At 41.8% G+C, this 20,233-nt stretch overlaps 2 protein-coding genes across 4 annotated transcripts; both read right to left on the minus strand.

The window, feature by feature from the left end:
- Positions 1-3,518: 3,518 nt before the first annotated feature.
- spata4 (spermatogenesis associated 4) lies at positions 3,519-10,394 on the minus strand (the record flags this gene model as incomplete). Its single annotated transcript, XM_084042174.1, has 6 exons — positions 3,519-3,641; positions 4,342-4,416; positions 5,289-5,509; positions 5,672-5,790; positions 6,901-7,030; positions 10,294-10,394. 6 exons carry the CDS (start codon positions 10,392-10,394, stop codon positions 3,544-3,546), a joined length of 744 nt encoding a protein of 247 aa, XP_083898300.1. The 3' UTR covers positions 3,519-3,543.
- Positions 10,395-11,824: 1,430 nt separating this feature from the next.
- asb5a (ankyrin repeat and SOCS box containing 5a) lies at positions 11,825-19,845 on the minus strand. Of its 3 annotated transcripts, none has more exons than XM_084041185.1 (7): positions 19,564-19,845; positions 17,235-17,314; positions 16,256-16,363; positions 15,284-15,434; positions 14,439-14,573; positions 13,883-14,066; positions 11,825-13,758 (listed from the first exon to the last, which is right to left on the minus strand). In XM_084041185.1, exons 1-7 carry the CDS (start codon positions 19,781-19,783, stop codon positions 13,701-13,703), a joined length of 936 nt encoding a protein of 311 aa, XP_083897311.1. In that variant the 5' UTR covers positions 19,784-19,845; the 3' UTR covers positions 11,825-13,700. The 3 variants fall into 3 exon arrangements, with proteins under 3 accessions (XP_083897311.1, XP_083897310.1, XP_083897312.1); XM_084041184.1 differs by having other exon boundaries at positions 13,875-14,066; XM_084041186.1 differs by lacking the exon at positions 19,564-19,845 and adding an exon at positions 18,700-19,068 and having other exon boundaries at positions 13,875-14,066.
- Positions 19,846-20,233: the final 388 nt, after the last annotated feature.

Genomic DNA, 20,233 nt, shown 5'->3' on the forward strand with positions numbered 1-20,233 from the left:
GAACTTCTATTCAAACACTGTTTCAATTACGGTTGGATTGTTGTCCAGTCTAATGAATAATAATGGTTTCATTTTTTTTTTTGCTTCTCAAGTTTCACTTCTTCACCTGCACTATCGTTGCTGTCGGGCAGAAACCTTGTATCTCTATTTTTCAACAGAAATGTAAATTAATAAATGAAGGCCCTACTTCGTCGAACATCAGTGTCATGCAAAGGTAGTGAAAATAGATGATCTACAAGCTCACAACATGCACAAGGTGTTGTAGATTTGATATTTTCGTTTTATTTTTGAAAATGTTTTAACATGAAAGTCATGAGTCCATCTGTGGATAACTGAACAAATATCTTTGGCACAACATGTTAATATGTGCCTTGAACACACACACACACACACACACACACACACACACACACACACACACACACACACACACACACAAAGCGCCCCACCCATGGCTTGGATAACATGCCCGTGCTAGCTTACCGTGGAGGTGGGATATTGTTATTATGATCAGGGAGGGCAGGGGGGCTTCCAGGGGAACCCTTCACTTACAAAGCCCCACCCCTCCTCCAACCTCCCCCCGCTGGTCCAGTTCCTCTGATGAGGTCTGAACCCCTACACATGCACGCACGCGCGCACACACACACACACACACACACACACACACACACACACACACACACACACACACACACACACACACACACACACACACACACACACACACACACACACACACACACACACACACACAGCGTCACTAGAGCGCCTGTTCCTGTGTGGATAATGAGAGGGGAGAAGGCAGCAGATGGTGCATCTCTCTGTGAGGGCATGATGATGGCCATCCACACTGGCATCATGAGTTTGCTGGCATCTCTCTCCTCATATGTAATGATGTGTGAAATATACACTGCCCCAAACTCTGTGCGTGTGTGCGTGTGTGTGTGTGTGTGTGTGTGTGTGTGTGTGTGTGTGTGTGTGTGTGTGTATGCGTGTGTTTTATGCAAGTCCATAGAGGTAAGCAGTACATGTTTGAGTGTTTGTGTTTGTGTGTGTGCGCGTGCGCATGTGTACATGCATGCATGTGTGCATGTGCATGCTCTTGGGCAACAGAAGGAACCAAAGAAGCTCTCAGTAAGCTTATTAATGTCTCCTAGTCGCACTCCCGGTACGGGCTCGGTAGTTGCCATGGCAACCCATGAGCAGCCCCCTGATATTGTCAGTTTGCAGAATAAATAACAGCACTGCTGTTATATAAATATATACATAATATACATAATATACACTGAACACCCAGGCAACATTGCTTTTCAATTAAAGCAAGATTATTATCAGGATTATGGGGAATGACAGTGGGTGAATCATCAAATAAGATTTATAAATGAATTTAGAGAACACAATGTAATATTGTCACTGTCGAGCAGAAATCTCCATATTTCAACTTCTTATGTTTGTTTGTTTTTGGTAAATGAATGCCCTACTTCTTCTTGCAACAATGTTGCACAAAAGTAGAAAAAAATTCTATCTACAAGCCTGTGCACAGAGTTTGAAGTTGCTCGTCCCATATATGCACGACCTTTATATGTATAGTGGTCGGATCTGTGGCTCTGGACAACCGGACCTCTAATGCATATATATGGGTTTGTTTATGGTTATGTCTGACTCATAGTGACATGCCTATATATGAGCGTATCGGGTTTGTTTATGGTTATTTCTGAGTCCGAGTGACGTGGCCGTGATCCGCCGGCCCTCCCTTAAGCCAATTTTAGGATAGGATATTGAACCAATGAGAAGTAGCCTATTAACAAGAGCTTCTTGTGACTAAATAATAACTACATTGGATCCATTGTTTTTTCCCCTCCATTTTCTGAAAAGCAGCAGTTTGGACGTACAAGGTTTACACACAATGATAATTATGCTTTCGATGACACGGAAACCCCAAACCGAGTGTATTAAAACACCCTGAACTGTATTTTATTGTGTTGACGCCCCGCCGGTCAAGCTGAGAGGAATCAGAATCAGAAGACATCAGGAGATTAAGGAGGTGACGTTTTAAAGCACCTCTCAGCTAAAAGCTGTTTCTGACGGTCTCCATGGTAGCCAACACAATGGGAGAAGCTAATTGCAGCTGGACTGGTGGGTTATACTGATAATTTGAAATGCCTTGGAGCGGAAGATCTACTTAATAGAGACCTGATCTGTACAGTAAAATCCTTGGTGTTAATTTGATGTTGATTGATGTTATTATTGACAAAACATTCATATACATATATTTGTACATAATCTGTCAAATGGATAAAGATTAAAAAACTAATAAAAACGGCCGTTAGACACACACCTGGGAGCTGACCAGTACAGCCACAGTCTCATATTGGCCACTGAGCAGCGCCACTGTTTGTCAATGATGATGGGTGGGGGGGGGGGGGGTGGGGGGGGGGGGGGGTGTACTATTCACTTCCCCACCCAGATTTCTCCTGCCGGTCTGGGGAATCAAACCGGGACCCTTCCGGCAACAAGCACACTCCTCTAACCTTTAAGCCACCGCTGCCTCAAAGGTGTAAATCAACACTGAGGACTTTATTTTGTACAGACTCACTTCCAATTTTCCGCTGTAGTCTGAAGACCCACCTCTTCAGACTCCACCTCACCCGCTATCACTTCTCTCTCCTTATATCCCTTCTTCGAGAGCAGATGCTAGCTTACTATGCAGATATATCTTAGTCACTTGATCTGTTTTTGTTACTCAGATTTGTTTTTCTTGAGCACACATGTTAAGAATGTGATTTAGAAAGATAGTTTTAGACAGACGCTAGGTTCATTGTTATTGTACCTGGTATAGTTTCTTTGAGGCACTACATGCTTCTCACTGTGCTCTATCAATGTGACTATTTACCTTGTTTATTGCCTGGGGTTCATGCTTTCTTTTATGTATCATCCATTTGACCTCTTTTTTAACTGTTAATACATCATTCAAACAATCATTAGTTCAGTAGCAGGGGTCTCCCCAACTCTCCTGCTCTTGAGTAAACAGAAAATAAAATTTCTGGTGGGCTGCAAATTTCATCCAATCAGGAGAGAGAATCCCACAACAATAATTTATCAGCTTGTGTTTCAGTTCTTTTTTGTTCACTAAAGCCGTAGAGATGGGAGACCCCTGTTACCGACCAATCACTTACAGCATGATGTCTAAGACTATTCAGTTACACTTTTAGAACAGAATAGGATTATTAGTTATCTACAGAATTTACCAGCCCTGGTAAAATAAATACTTTGTTGTAGACATTACATACCTTTATTGACCCTTGATGGGAATACAGTGAACAATATACAGCTCAGCACAATAAACAACACACACAGATCCATAGGACTGTAGTTGGATATATAAAAGGTTAAAACATAATTTATGGATGTTTTATCATAAGAAATCATCACACAGAACACTTTGCAGCCTGCTCCCCACCCATGAGATTAAATCATAGTTACGCAATGCTACCACCTGCTGGCTCAAATATGTCAGAAACACATGGTGAGAAAGAGGAAGGGTCAGTCTAAATGGTAAACCAGAGATCGTCTGGCCGGCTGTCGAACCTGGATCTCCTTAGAGGAAACACTGTCTCTGCTCTGTATGGACCGCCACAGTTCTACAGCAAACAGACAGATGAGCAACAGCATTAAAATACAATTATTTAAAAAATGCAGAAAGCTTCTCAGATTCAAAAAAACAGAATGAATGACAGGCACCACATCAGCAGGATGACAACTGAAATCCTGGTGAAATCACATTAAAAATCCACACATTGAGATACTTTAGTGTACATTGTAAACCCCCTCCACACATGCGCACACGCGCGCACACACACACACACACACACACACACACACACACACACACACACACACACACACACACACACACACACACACACACACACACACACACACACACACACACACACATACTCGAACACATGCACAACAAAAGAGTAGGGGAGATTTCTGGAAAGCGCCTTATGTCACTTTGAGGATCTGTACTCAGAATGGGACCACAGCCTCAAAGAGCATCTATTTATAAATCAAATGTACTGGGACATAAAAAAAAAGTTAGGTTCTGAGACAGACGCTTCAATAGATGTTACATAACATTCTTCTTCAGTAGAGGTTTCTCCTCTGAAGACGTTTTTTGGCAACCTGCGGTGTCAGTTTATATACTCTGCGTGCTCACAACTGTTATTTGTCAAACCAGCTTCAAATGCGACAGCAATATAAAGATGCAACAGAAGTTCATACCATCAGATAATGTTATATTAATATTCAAAGTCTATTTCTGTTCACGGGACTTACTTGATGTGTTACTGGTGGAAAAGTCGACATGTTGGCTGGCCTGCCTTCCCGGTGTCGACTTCACTCTGAAACGATCTGAGACCAAGTAAAACAAACTGTCACTGATTGTGTTAACCAGGTTCTTAACATTCAGAGTAACGTGATGTCATTTGAATTGTAAAGTTTTCTTTTGTTGAGTCCTATTTTCTTTCAGTGTCCTTAAAAGTAAACGGCTGAATCACTGAGTCAAAAGATGGATTCTCTGTTGCTCGAGGGTAGAGCGAGGCACTAACATTGACAATACCTGCCCAGTGTAGTTATACAGTACTACGTCTGTACCAATATCAGGGTTAAAGTTTTGATTCCCGCTTGGGTCACCCATGCTGAAAATAAATGTGCTCATGGTGTTCTAAGGTGTTTTATATATAATCACCTACTAATATGCATTGATGTATAAATACATTATTACTATTATGCTACAACAGGCTCAATGTCATATATAAGCCACTACGCGGACTGAAGATTCAATAGTTCATGGCCATGTCAACCGAGGGCGCTGGGAATGCGATCAGGTTCACATACTTAAGTGCATGAAACCCTGGCCATGTTTTTATCCTTCTGTAGTTTTTAACCTGTACAGGAAAACAAACTCTGCCTATGGTTTCATGCCCCTTTAAATCTACAATCCGTAAGGGTTATGTCCATTGTCTCCCTGTCCCAACAGTCCGACGGAGGGAGATTGCCATGATGTGATGTCCGAACTACATTATAAACATGGCGGTACATCTAGTGTCGTCCAATCCAGTCTGCTTCAAATAATGTATTAACAGTTGTCAAGAGTCGGTGTTCCACACAACACCAGGGTTGAAATATTAGCGAGACAATATTATTCATTATTATTATTATTCATCATTAACATACTCTATACAGATCGGTTAAAATAGCATTTTATCTCCACAGATACTGACCAGGGTTGTGCAGCCGGTCCGTGGCTCTGTGCTCCAGGTGTTTGTGTATGATGTCCCAGACCTTCCTTTGGTTGGTTCTGATGTCGGGTTCAGCCATCACCTCACTGAGGCTCAGGTTGTTCTTGATGGCGGTGGATGCAGTGGAGCGAGCCACCATGGGCAGCTGGTTCTGGTACCGCCGGTCGCTGAAGTCAAACTCTGTGTCCTGCAGGCTTTTAATCCTGAAAGGACAGACCTGTGTGATCTACCCATCCATACAAAATAACAACAAAAAAACAATATACGGTATATGTCCAAAAGTTTTAATTATTTTTGCCATTTTTTGTATATTTTGAAACCTGTGTCATATTTTTCTTGCTGGCTTGGTGCTCTGTGTGTGTGACCTGTGGTTGGTTAGTAGGCCATAGACGTCCTGCACCAGCACCTCTGCAGCTCCTGGTTTGCAGTGGATGGTTCCTTCAACGGCCTCCTTCGTCAGCTGGAGGCTTCGCTTCTGTAAAAACTGAAGCATGAAAAACATTTAGCAAAAAAAACTCAACTTTGCAGAAAACATTGCTTTTTCATGTCGCCTAGATGTTGTACACCAGTGGTCCTTGGGGAGCACTAGACTAGAACTAGCTTATCATCCTACTCCTATCAGATAGTTTGTTGCATGTCCTGGTCATTCTATCTCTCTAATCAGGGAGTGGTTATAGAGGGGTAAGGACGGGGAGAGAGAGAGAGACAGTGAGTGAGTGGGACCGAAAAGGAGAGAGACAAATTGAGAGAGAGAGCCCTACACAGTAAAATTACAGGTACATTTGTGCACTCTCAGAGTAGTAGTATGTTAACACTCAGGATTTTTGTGTAATATCATGGCCTGTGTGATAACTGAGTCATAACTAGCCAAGCTCACTGTAGAAATGACAAAGCATAGCGATAGTTTAGGTAGGCACGGAAGGCAGGAGGTGTACACACTCTGCCACACTCCCCCCCCCCCATTCTCAATCGCTAGCAAGTTAATACATACATAAACCCACGGCAGTCAGACAGTCTCACTGCGTTCAACCTCACTCATCTCCCTTCTTTCTCATTCGATAACAAGCTAACACATACTGTGTACTGTACGCCCTCAATCTAATGGTTCATTTAGGCTGTCTTTTTAAGCAGAACACTGCTCACTCTTCATGTTCGGCATTGGTCAATAAAACCCTGTTCCTGCAGCTGTCTGTGATCAAACTCCATCCAGCTCCCCAGCCCCCTCCTGTGCCATCTTAAGTTCAATGTATGATTTTGCGGATTGTATGATTTTATATCTGTGTATCTTTACTTATGCCCTTGCAGGGTTCAATGTTCATGCAATATCTTATGCTCTGCTTCGGGGGGTTAGTGATCTCGATTCTGTGTCATCTTTGCACAGATAATCTGTAGTATCATAGGAGCAGAGTCACACGCCAAACTGAATGCAATATAGCATTGTAATGAATGGTTAATCCTGAGCTGAAGCGTCTGAAATGGATGTAGATGTGATCTGTGACACTGACTGCTGGAAGAGACCAATGTTAGTGATGATCACAGCCATGAAGTTCTGGCTGGCGGTTGGGGGTCCATTTCCTCTCTTGGCACAGCTTACCCGCTCTAACTGGCTCCAGTTCCCCAGCTTGGCAGTAAGTGATGTCCCGTTAATAAATGAATGCATTGAACAGTCCTCAGGGTAGTACAAAGAGAAGATCTCTGCCACAATGCAACCATTAGCGAAGTCTCTGTGAACATACAGGGATACACACCAAGACTTGAAGTAGTTGAATCACTGTGAAATTCAATTTGAACAATGACCTCTAAAGCTGCTGACAACAATGAAAACTAGCATGATGGTAGTGGTCAGAATTTCTGTATTAGGTCTTGGAAATGATACAGTCTAATGGTTAGTTGAGATTGTTTTGAGTACTGTTATGTGAGTGATGGAAGACCAAATTCACAGCCCAATTTTATACTTATAAAAAAAAATAAAGCGGGAAAAGCTAACAATGCGCTGCATCACGTTGCTTGTAGATGTGCTATTTTCGAGAAAAATAACATTTTCACTATAATGAGTAATGCCAAGTTGAAAGTGGTTAACAGTGATGGGCAAGCTACTTGGAAAATGTAGCAAGCTACACTACTAGTTACTCTCGATTAAATGTAGCTCAACTACAACGGAAGCTATCGTCAGAGAAATGTAGTAAGCTACACTACAAGCTACATGGCAAAAGTAGCTAGCTACATTGACACTACTTTAAAAAAATTTTTTTTTTATCAACTTCATGATCAAAAACAACTTTCCACCAAACAAATAGGCAGGCAAAAAATGCTCAGTTTGATTGTTTATTATAATGTATAATGTGTGATGTCAAACAAAACTGACATTTTCAAATAATATTCCTATATATTCCTCATTTTGTAAGTAAAATCAATTGATCAATTTAGACTGTATTTAAATCCAAATAAATGTATATAAAAGATAGGCCTGTCAAAAAAATCGATTCATGAATAAATCGCGATTCTTAATGCCACGATTTTTAAATCGTTTCCAAATATTAAAAATCGATTTTTTTTTTATTTATTTTTTATAAGTTAGTACCTTTTTCACTGGCACTTTGTCTGAAATCAATGTCAGAAAGACTGACTGACATGATCTGGCTGCATTGAAGTGTATGATTCAACTTTTCATGGTTTATATTGTTCAGAATTGTTAGAAAATCGCAGAATCGAATCGAATATTTGTTAGAAAATCGCAATAAATCGCAGAATCGAATCGAATATTTGTTAGAAAATCGCAATAAATCGCAGAATCGAATCGAATATTTGTTAGAAAATCGCAATAAATCGCAGAATCGAATCGAATATCAATTAATCGCAGAATCGCAATTTTAATCGAATCGGCACCCTAGGAATCGATTTTGAATCGAATCGTGAGGTAAGTGAATCGTGACACCCCTAATAAAAGATATGAATTATCAACACTGCTCTAGATCAGTTATTCTCAACGTTTTCAGGCCGTGACTCCCCAAAATAATCAAATTTGAACTGGGGACCCCTCAAAATAATCAAATTTGAACTGGGGACCCCTCAAAATAATCATATTTGAACTGGGGACCCCCCCAAAATAATCAAATTTGAACTGGGAACCCCTCAAAATAATCAAATTTGAACTGGGGACCCCTCAAAATAATCATATTTGAACTGGGGACCCCCCAAAATAATCATATTTGAACTGGGGACCCCCCACCCTGACAAGCACTTGGAATGTAGGAGTTGAGGCATTATTTAGTTTGACTTGGTTCCACAGATACAAATTGTGAAAATAGCAGATCTACAAGCTCACAATGCCACACAATGCGAAGCGTTGTGAGCTTGTAGATCAGCTATTTTCAAAATGTTTGCCTCTTTCTTATATTATTTGACTATTTGGCCAATATCTGACACAGTTTTTATAGTATAGTTTGTTGATTGTAATGGTCTACTTTTTATTAAAAAGGCCTTAAAAGTCCATAAATGGTCACTTCACTGTCATCTGGGGACCCCCCAAAAATCATGTGGGGACCCCCCTGGGGATACCGACCCACAGGTTGAGAACCACTGCTCTAGATGATCTTTTCCCTCTTATGTAGCCTACTGTATGTATTTATTTTAGTTTGCCTTTTCTTTTCCCCACCCCATAATGTTATTCATTTTCTGCCTAAAGTGAAAAATAGCAGCTATCTATAGACCAATTATTTGTTTACTAACATTGAGCCTGGACGCACAGGTGATTGTTTCACGCAATCAATTCCCAACCTGTTTCGGGGTGCACTGGTTTCAGCACACCCCAACCCCCTCTTGTGTGTGTTGGCTAGTGAGACGCGTCCTAACGAGACCTGATATAATGGGTTTCGTTGCGCGCATACTGGCTGCACGCAGCCAGTATGACGTCGTCTGTTAAGGGGTCTATTAGTTATCTGTTGACAAAAAAAGGGCATTGACTTGTGTGCTGTTTGGAAACAGTTGACAATGGTTATGTAAAGCTTTTCATCAGCTTATTTGGGGCTTATTTTTATAGACCTGGTTGCTTGTTTCTTTCGCACAATTTGGCAACACTGCTTCTAATGGCTAACAAAACTAGCTGGCTCCGTCTGTGATCATAGAGTTATAATATATCGTCTGTGATCCATGCTCTGTGGTTGCTTTCAACAGCCATGGCTGGGACGGTGGATAGATCTTTCTGTTACTGTATGATCCATCTAAAAGTATCACACACAGCTGAAAAGTATTGCGGACACGTTATTATGGATCCCACTGCGCATCGCGGACTGATCTTCATGTGGTCTCTGTGTTTTGCTTTCCTTCCTGGTTTGGCATGCATGACCCGCCCTATGCTGACTCTGATTGGCCTACCCGTAATGTTCCTTACCCAATCGTGAGTCGTCATATCTAAACCAACCAATCACCTCCGTGGATTTCTTTTTTCTTCACAAAACTATTTTGCAGTCAACTTTTCTCCAGTGAGAGTAGCGTGTAGCGATGATGGACGTTACATCACTACTTGGGTCTAAAAATAGCTACACTACAGAAAACGCTACTTGGTTCAAAAGGAGCGACGCTACCGTCACGCTACTGGGAAATGTAGTTAAGCTATGTAGCGTCGCTACTTGTAGCTCGCTACTGCCCAACACTGGTGGTTAATACGTTTGGATTTATTTATTTGACATGATTTTCAACACCCACATAACAGGAGGCTTTTTTTTAAAGGAAAGAAAATAAGGAATCAAAAACACTAGCATCAGAATTAAAGTTATTAAAACAAAGACACATGATCAGATTCAGAACAATAAAACCAGTCAAAAATGTTAGACTGTTAAAAACATATCATTGCCACAGTAGTTTTAGAGTTTAGACTAGAGTTTTGCCCTGCTAAAAAGACAGACTGCATTGGGACAAGTCAGTCACCATCGGCTTGTGTAGCTTGGGTACTAGTTTGTTAATCAAGAGGTGCCTGCTGTGGACCCACCTGCGTACATTCCTTGGAGAAATGGACAAATCGAGGCCTTGAAGCCACTTCAGGACGTCTCTTGGGAGCCCTGACTTTCTGGGAGGATGTGAATAATCCATGATGTGTAGCGTCTAGCTTGTATAGTTGTGTTAGATGTTTCTTTTCCTGCTGTGTTTCCCAGAGGAGTCTGTTTGTCTAGCCTTAGAAGGTAAAGCTTCTCCAAGCTTGTACTGTTTACTGTAGCTGCGTTAGCTAATGCTAACAACATTGTGACTTGTTTACCTTTCCATGGCAACACAGTTTCTTCTTCGTGGTTGTGAAGGTAAGGTGTCATGTGGTCGGCAGTCGGCACCCATACAGAAATAGATTAAATGTTCTGAAGAAGAATGTACAGGAATTGCGTTGCTAGGGAACAGCTTGGGTCCAAGAACTGTCAAGTGTTAAGTGGTCTATAACAATATTAAATAATTAATGAGTTTAATTCAGAGAGAGAGAGAGAGAGAGAGAGCGAGAGCGAGCGAGAGAGAGAGAGAGAGAGAGAGAGAGAGAGAGAGAGAGAGAGAGAATCATAATTGTAGTTAAACTGAGAAAAGGCTCTCTCCAGTCTGTTATCTTGCAAAGAAAAATTGGTGAGAGATCAAAGTTCAGAGACTTGTCTGTCTATAAAGAATACATCACATGGATGCACCTGGGACGTATCATCAGTGTTGTAGCCTGGGGTCATAGGGTTTTTCGGGTCTCGCAACATACACCCTCGCCCAGGTGACCCAGCCGGGGTTGATCAAGCCCCAACTTACGTCCCAGGTAGCTACCCACGGTCAGTCCTATAGGGAAAGACAGGGCTAATCAGTCCGCTTCTCCAGAACTACTCTGCCAGAACTCGGGGGAGGCTCTGGCACGTGGAGGGACTAGGCTCTGTGGATGGCCTCCTGGCCGGGCTCCTCCTTCGTCTCACCAGGTCCAGGACCTGAGCGCTGTACCAGATCCTCTGCACCATCCCGATCCAAACATTTCCTTCTGGCGTGATGGTTCCTTGGGCCGATACCACTAGATTGGGCCGTCTAATGGTATTAGCTCCACTTGCGGTTTGCTTGAATGGCCCTCCTAAAGGCCTCACCGTGGGTTTGTTGGGCTTCTTCCTCACGGAAGACACAGGCTGGGGCGCCAACCCATACTGCTCCCTGTATGCCGTCTACATTCCGGCTGTCACCCGTCTCTCCGGTGGTCAGCCATCTGTGAGTAATATCAGCAATTTTTCTAAATTTTTAAGACCCTTTGGGACATTTTCACCTATAATGGCCAGGGTTAAAGTGGTTAAATGCAACATACTGTAACCCAGGCTAAAACTCTATTAAGAACTGCTATGTTCATTACCTCCACCAACACATCCACTCAATCAGCTGTGAAAGAAAAGCTGCCATCTTTTCTTTAATCTTATAGATAAACAGCTAATAAAGGAAACATATTTTTAACTGCAAAAGTTTTCAGACCTTTATTATTTATCATCTGAACATGCCATATTTAGTCAAAAACACAAAACTATGCATGCTGGGTGTCACTCAGAAGCCCATGATTTTCATGCTCAAAAGACTTAAAGGGGTATTTCACTTTAAAACACTTCTGTGATAATTGTAACGTCTACTCTGGCTTTTGTGTGTACGCCAGACAGTTACTTGATTCAATATTTAGATATTTGATATTAATTGTACACGCTACACAGTTAAAGCTATTGTAACTTAACTCAATTTTAACCATGTTAGACTCATTAAAAACATATGTCCCTGGTTCTGGTGACTGTTCTTTTCCTTCTAGTGCTTGAGCGGGCTGTTTTTTTAGCCTCTGCCAGTCTTTTCTAAGCTGGTACTATTATTAATATTATTATTTTTTAACATTGAAGTGAATGGAGCAGCAACTTTTCGGAAAATGTTATCTCCTGGTTCTTTGTGACGAACGGAAAAACGGACCCCCCCCCCAAATAAAAGATTAGATATTTTTTTGGTAAAACTTTTGTTTTTTTGCAAAAAACTTTTATAAACGTTTTTGGCAGGCAATAGCTACATTCTCAAAAACGTTTATAAACGTTTTTGGCAGAAAATGAGTTAAACTTTCTTCATAAACTCACGCTTAGAAGTACGATATCAGTCAACAGAACCAAGGATGAGTGTTTTCAATGAATCTAACATGGTTTAAATGGAGTTTGAAGTTACAGTGGGTTCATATGTGTCGGATCACATGAATGACCAATAAGGGTGAACCTTCTTGCTCGGCTCTCTTTTTATCACAACAGTGCGGTACAGCAAGTGCAATACCGCTCCTCCTGCTCTAATTCTCCGGTGATCTCCAGCTGTGTCCTCCCCTCAACAGTAAGTTCTCATTCCCTACCCAGACTGGGCAATCCACTGGCTTCCTGCTGAGACCATGGCCTCAGATTCAGAGCTGCTGATCCTCATCCCAGCCCCTTTAGCCATCCCAGCTGGAGGTCACAGACTGATGATGCCATTAGGACCGCATCATCTGCAAAAAGCAGTGATGCAATCCTCAGCTCACCAAGCTGTAGACCTTTTCCTCCATGATAGTGCCGAGTCGAGATCTTGTCCATGAATATCACAAACGGGATACGTGGCAATGCACCCTGGTAGAGGCCATTGCCCATGCACTGAGCGGAGCAGGGGGGCTTTAAGATTATATGAGCTGTAAGAAAGTTGGTATATTGGCACAAAGTCAAGCTGAAACAGTTTTACATAAGCATATGTTTTTCATGTGCGCATATCAGCCAATCACAATGTTGATGGGGATGGGATTGAAGCTCAATTTTTATGTGCAAACTTTCTTACAGTTAATATAATCTTAAAGCCCCCCTCCCCCCGCTTTTTCCAAAGAAAGACATTGTTAGCCCCCCTTTTCGCAAAAGGTTGTTGCCCTGCTTTTGATACCCAATCCCGCGGCATGCATCTATATTAAGCTTGAGTGCTCTATAGGGGAAGTCTTTATTAAGGGGATGTCTTCTCAGGGTTCGATTTGCTGAGAGGGATGGAGGTGTTTGATATCCCCATCTGGTCACTCATTTCTATCGCCGATGGGGATATGTTTTATATGTTTTCCCTTGTAGCTCCCCTTGAACCTGTACTGTAGATAAGATATTTTCTGTATTTGGTGTGCGACGAATAAGGCTGTGGTAAAATAAAAAATAAAAAACTTTTTTACAAATCACACCCTGATCTTTATTGAGGGGATGTCTTCACTGAGGGGATGTCTCTATTGAAGGGATGTCTTTACTGAGGGGATGTCATTACTGAGGTGCCGTGTAGTGTTTGTGTCATAAATAGTTCTTGTGGCAACCCAGGCAGGCAGACAGTCATCTGTAGCGGAGGTAGTTTTGGAGCGCGTTGGGCAGGGGAAGGTGTGCGAGAAGGTGGAGTCTCTCTCTACCAACGCAGCTTCTGATACAATGACGACACAACTGACTCAGTAGTCGAGGGGTCGCTGTAGAGAGACAGAACAATGTGTTTTATTAGTATACTACCTTTTACAGAGCCCAAGGACGGTGAACAGACCAGTAAAACACTAAGTAAAACACCAAAATCAAGTGAAACTGGTACCTTCATACAGGAGTAGGAAGCCCTCTGTGAGACTGCTAGGGGGAGCCACCTCCACAGGTCTCTGGTTGTCCAGGTTCCTGGCGTTAACGTCAGCCCCAAAGTCCAGCAGCAGTTTGGCGATGGCGGTACAGTTCTTCTCTGCTGCCGCGTGGAGAGGAGAGTCCAGATACTTCCCTTTCTGGACATTGGCCCCTGTATGGAGAACAGTTTAGTGTGCCTCATTATGGAAACATCCCCATGTTGTATTCTTGTGGGATTATTGTGCATGCCTGGTTGCATGACATGTACTGTATGTATACTTGTGCAATGCAAGTGTATTGGTTTTGGTGTGTACATGGAGCGCATATGTTGTGAATGTACACATGCATTATACTACTTTTTGCCTATATTTGGTTTTGTAACGTATATGTATCTTTTGCAAGCACGCTTCAATAGCATTTGCATACCTACAGTATGTGTAATAATATTTTGAAAACAGATATTACAGCTTTACAGCACAGTCTTTTAGAGAAGAGTTTTCAAATGCACGGTATGTTGTAATGAGTTAATAATAATTCATTGAACCTTCTCTCAGGAGCCTCCTGGCACACTCCAGCTCCTGGTAGACGCAGGCTGTGTAGAGCGCTGTCCCCAGGTGAGGGATGTCCATGTCCACGTCTGCTCCCCACGTCACCAGAGCCTCCACACAGCCACTGTGACCTGAGGAGAAGGATGAAACACACCCAAGGATGAAAACACACCTCTCTGGTTGAAGGTGTGTTTCTTTAATACATTCACTGCCATTGACGGACATCTAAAATCACGGTCATTTAAAATCAACCCGTTCAGCGCCATTTTTTTTTTACAGAAGTACGGTGATTTCCTCCGTGACCTGATTTCCCAGGTCTGATGACCTCAAAGCCACGTTTTGCGTCATTGGGTGTGCGTGTCGTTTTGCATTAGCAGGCGTTAGACATCACAGGTGTGCACGTTCCGCATTTTGTGCGAGAAATACACAAGGACTTTTTTTCCACCCCCACACAATATAATTTATAAGATGTCAGATGGGTTCAGATTTTGGTTCAAAATCTGCAAAGTTTCCCTTTAAGTTTAGTTCAACTTTATGTGTTTGATGAAACTAGAAAATGCCTATAAACTAAATATTAGGTGTGAGATTGGAAGAAGGATTTTTATTTTCAATCAACATGTCAACAAATAGAATAAATATAAATCAAAAACAAAATTTCAAGGACCCCCAGTTTGATATGCATTAGGCCATGGAACCTCATTCGATACAATTTTTATCTCTCAGACCCAAAAGTTACAAACCCCTAAAGGTCCATTTGGTTCCCAAATAAAAATCGTTTAGCTGGGGATCCCCTGGGGGTCCCTGAACCCCATGTTGAGAACCAGAGCAATAGATAAGATACCTTTGCTGGTGGCTTCATGGATGGCTGATGGCTGGTAAACAGCAGCCTGAGGTTTTGCTCCATTCTCCAGGAGGAGTTCAGTGCAGGATACGCTGCCCACTGAACAGGCATTAAACAGCGGCGTGACACCATCAATGGTGCACACATTGACCTGGACAACGACACATTTTATTATCCTTAAAGGACAACTTTGTTTTTTTTACAACAAGGGTTATTTTATTAGTTTGTAATGATAATAGTTAAAAGATGAGCGTTCAAAAAAATCCTCTATTGCTTTCTATCGTTATAGTGATTTTACTGATTTTTAACTGGGGGGCGGGGGCATTCGGTCCATTGGTAAATAGTCATGAATGCTCCGATTTCTGTGAAACTTTGAACGCACATCCCCACTAGGCCAAGGAAGAAATGCCACCCTACATTTTTCAGCCTCATGATGGCTCTGTAACAGGCAGATTCACGTTTTGGCCTATACAGTTCAAGAGTTATAGGCCAAAACGTGAATATGCCTGTTATATTCCACCAAAATAACTAAGAACACCTTTAACCCATTCAATCCGCATCTACTGTACAAATGTCTAATAAATCGTAACAGGTTTCTGAAAAACCTATGTTGCTACTGTATATCAGTGGTTCTCAAACCTTTTCATGTCAAGGACCCCCAAAATGTATTTAGCCGTGGACCCCCATCTCAAAATATTGAGTTCCAGGGACCCCCAGAAGCAAAGATTTGAGTTACAAATGTTCGCTTTAAAAATATATATGTTCAAAGAACAAAAAAAATGTAAGATGTTTAAAAAAAAAACAGATCTACACTCGTGCCGCGCTATGAGCTTGTATATCTGCTATTTTTGAATAGCCAAAGAAATGTAAAATTACACAGATGTGTTGCCGGATTGAATGGGTTAAAGTTACAGCAACAGAGTAATGTATTCACACACACACACACACACACACACACACACAGGGACTTACATTGGCTCCTGCATCGATGAGGAGCCTGACACACATCCCATGGCCTCCCAGACAGGCCTCATGGAGGGGTGTCACATGATCTATGGTCATGACGTTCACATTGTGACCCTGAGGTATAGAAACAGTCATTGATCCAAAGGATATTTCCATTACCTGCCGTGCATTAGCACACAGAACAATGTACTGTGATCATGGGTACGCTGTTGACCTTGGGGTCATTTGTATAACCCTTTCAATCCGGGAACGCATCTACAAATGTCTTCTAAATCCTAACGGGTTTCTGAAGAACGTATGTTGCTATAATATCAGTGGTACTCAAACCTTTTCATGTCAAGGACCACCCAAAATTATATGTATTTGGCCGCGGACCCCCATCTCAAAATATTTAGTTCCAGAGACCCCCCAGAAGCAAAGCTTTAAAGGAGACACACCATGAATTTCACTTTTTTTAGTATTTTTTGGGCTCCCCAGTGTCTCTTGTACCCCAAAAAATATTTTTTTTTAACATTCAGTCATTCATTCTCATTTCAGAGATTTTCAGAATGGGCGTGTCTGAACAGGCCATCTCAGAATGGGCATGTTTGCTTACATCACGAAACTTTCTGCCCATGTATTTTGACAGACAGGATTGCTCAGTAGCACCCCTCTGCCCAACAGGACGTTTTGGTATTGCAGCTAAAAGTGCTTTATAAGCCTGAGAGAATTGACTTGGGATGAGTATATCTGAGTGTTTTTTTAAAAATCATGGTGTGTCTCCTTTAAATTACAAATGTTTGCTTTTTTTATAAAAAGAAAAAAGCAGATCTACAAGCTCATAGCGCGGCACTCTGTGCCTAGCTATGAGCTTGTATATCTGCTGTTTTTGAATAGCCAAAGTATAAAATAATGGTTTAAGTGGTTACACAGACGCGTTCCCGGTTTTAATGGGTTAATCACATTCTCTGCCTCTATGTATGAATGTTGTGATTCTGGCTCCCACCTGTTGAATGAGGTTTTTGAGGGGGAGCAAGCGGCCCTGACACGCAGCATCATGCAGAGGCGAGCGGTCGGCCCAGGACCCTGAAAAAGAAACGACAGCTCTGTATATATCAGTGGTTCTCTAACATTTCCATGTCAAGGACCCCTAAATTGAAATGAGTTTAGCCACGGACCCCCATCGGAGAAAAAAAAATGTCCCAGGGACCCCATAAGAGAAGATTTGTTGCATATTTTCTAAAGTATTCCTAATTATTCACAACTTATTAAAAAAAAACGTTTTTTTGCTTTTATGCTATATTACAGTAACTAGTAATTTTACCCTCTGAAAGACCCCTGGGGGTCCCCAGACCCCACTATCATAACCACCGCTGTAGACACTACAGCAAAAGCTTTTTAACATGGAAGCGACTAACACACCTATTAATTCATTTGTTGTTCATTGGAAGGCGTTCAGGTAAGGAGGCACAGAGAATCTGACAGTGGGCGCACTTCCGTCAAACTTACATGCACACACCTGCCTGCTGTAACCGTTGTCCGTTGAAATGTGTTGGAACTTTTTTCTACACGACACGTAGAAATGCGTCTCTTCACATGAGTTGTGCCACCTTCAGTGAATCCCCACAGATCCAAGAGAGACGATGCTCCCCGTGTGATAACAAAATACGTTCAGACAGGCCCCTTAGAGCTGTGACAGCATAGAAATAGAAAAAAATAGAATGGCCTTGTCCATTAATAGCTACACTGTGCTTTCATCTTGTAGGGGAATTTTTATATTTATTCTTAATCTGGGCCCTATTTTTAGATCATTTAGACCAAATGAAGGGTGGGTGTAAAGATTATTGGAATTGGTCCATTTGGACTTTCTGCAAGCTTACACTGTCTCCCTCTCAGCTTTCTGTCTGTCTCTCCTACACTGTCCCCCTCTCAGCTTTCCAGCTGTCTGTCTCTCCTACACTGTCCCCCTCTCAGCTTTCCAGCTGTCTGTCTCTCCTACACTGTCTCCCTCTCAGCTTTCTGTATGTCTCTCTTACACCGTCTCCCTCTCAACTTCCATACGTTGTCCAAATTAAGAAGATTATATAATAGAAGTAATCTGCCACATTGACCTTCTTCATGCTCTTCATTTAGTTTTCAGTCACGGACCACTGTCCTGGCACATTATTGGTAAATTGTCATGGTGGTATAGCCTGTTGGAACTCTGACCACATGCTCTTTGTGAGTTACACGTTTTGATTCCTGTAACTCCTGTTTGTCTTGCATGTGTCTCTACACTCTTTTATCTAGATAAAGCAAAGTAAACTACAAAATAACTTAACTAAACAAACAAAAAAATATTTAACATGTGTGACTACACACATTTTGTATGACATACCAACAAGACAAACTAAGGGAAATTAATTTGCAAATGCTGTTAGTGTGATGCAAATATGGTAGCGTGTATCACAAACATCACAAATAAAACACACCTGGGTCGATGTCCATAATCACACCGTATGCATTCCATACAGCTTTATCATCATCTTCTTCCATACCTCTCAGTTAATATACAGAAACCAAACCAGCTCAATTTCCTCTGTTCAGTTCATGATGCCATTGCATTCATGCAGTCTGTTCTGCTCGATAATGACGGTCTGACGGATGTCAGTTTGGGATGAGATCACACTGCAGCTCCAAACATCAAACATAGTTTGAGGAACGAGGGAGGTCTGAACTAAAAGAGCGTGACTAATGCCCTGAACCGACCTGATTAGTATTCTGTAGAGTTTCCATTTTGAATTATTAGGCTCTCGTCTGCTCTCTGGATCTCCCCGGAAAATGTCCATAAACTGCCCGACCCTGACAACAGCAAATGGTGTGTGTGTGTGTGTGTGTGTGTGTGTGTGTGTGTGTTTGTTTTGAGGTACAGTTGAGAATGGAAAGTAGGCCGCTGGGGGGGGGGGTTTCATAACCCTGTTCTATTAATAAATTAGAGAGGAAAGAAAACACAGCTGACTGCATGGGTCTCAGTTGAGTTGTTTGTCCACTCTTAGAGTTAAATTAACACAGAGGATTTGACTGTGTAGATTTCAGCAGATAATGGGCAATTGAAGATAAAAATAAATATATTATATTATGCACTATAGTAGTGTTGTGAAAATCTGTACCGATACAGTAACTACACAGTAATTATTCACTGAAGCCCCACACTGAAATGAGATGCATGTCATATTTCAGATAGTATCAGCAAAGTATATTTTTCATGTTAAATATATTTTTTGGCATATACTGAAGGGCATGTCTTAACTTCAGGCCTACCTCTACCTGTCTTTGAGTTGGTGTTGCATACTCACTGTGTTGTTGACCATGGTCATAGAACTCTGCAGAAATCCTGGCTGCCTCTTTACGGTTCCCTTTGACCACGTAGAAGTGCGTGAGTATGCTCAGGGAGATCTTTATGAAGAGTTTGAAGCAGAACAGAGCAAGAATGCTCAGATAAATATTAGACAGCTGCACCGCAAATGGCTTGCTGTAGAATTCTTCTTTCGCGTCTGGCATTTTAACCCCCGACATGTTACAGTCAGTCAGTGAGGTAGGGGTCAGATAGTAGCTATAGCTTCAAATGCACTGGTCTACTATAGATGGCAGTCTAGTTTTTGTTTCCTCCTAGTCTCTGACTGAAGCTGTCAAGTGAGCCACAGCTAAGCTACAGAACAACAGGAAATATATGGATTTCACAATCAAAATAAAAGTTTTTGACCTTTTGGAATTTTGGATAGTAATTGGATGGAAATAAAATTGTATATTTTAATGCTGTTTCTATATACTGTACTGCACTGGTGGAACATTAGCCAAAAATAGCAGATCTCCAAGCTCACAGCGCATTGCGTTGGGCCGCGTTGTGAGCTTGCAGATCTGACATTTCTGGCAAAGAGATAGCTGCAAGCAACTCAGATGCTATATCCAAACTGGAACACTTAGGAAACAAATCACCAGCACAGAATGTATTGACAGGAAGTAGCT

Source organism: Gymnoscopelus microlampas (genome assembly GCF_963454915.1).
Source record: "Gymnoscopelus microlampas genome assembly, chromosome: 18".
In the NCBI taxonomy this organism is placed as follows: Eukaryota; Metazoa; Chordata; class Actinopteri; order Myctophiformes; family Myctophidae; genus Gymnoscopelus; species Gymnoscopelus microlampas.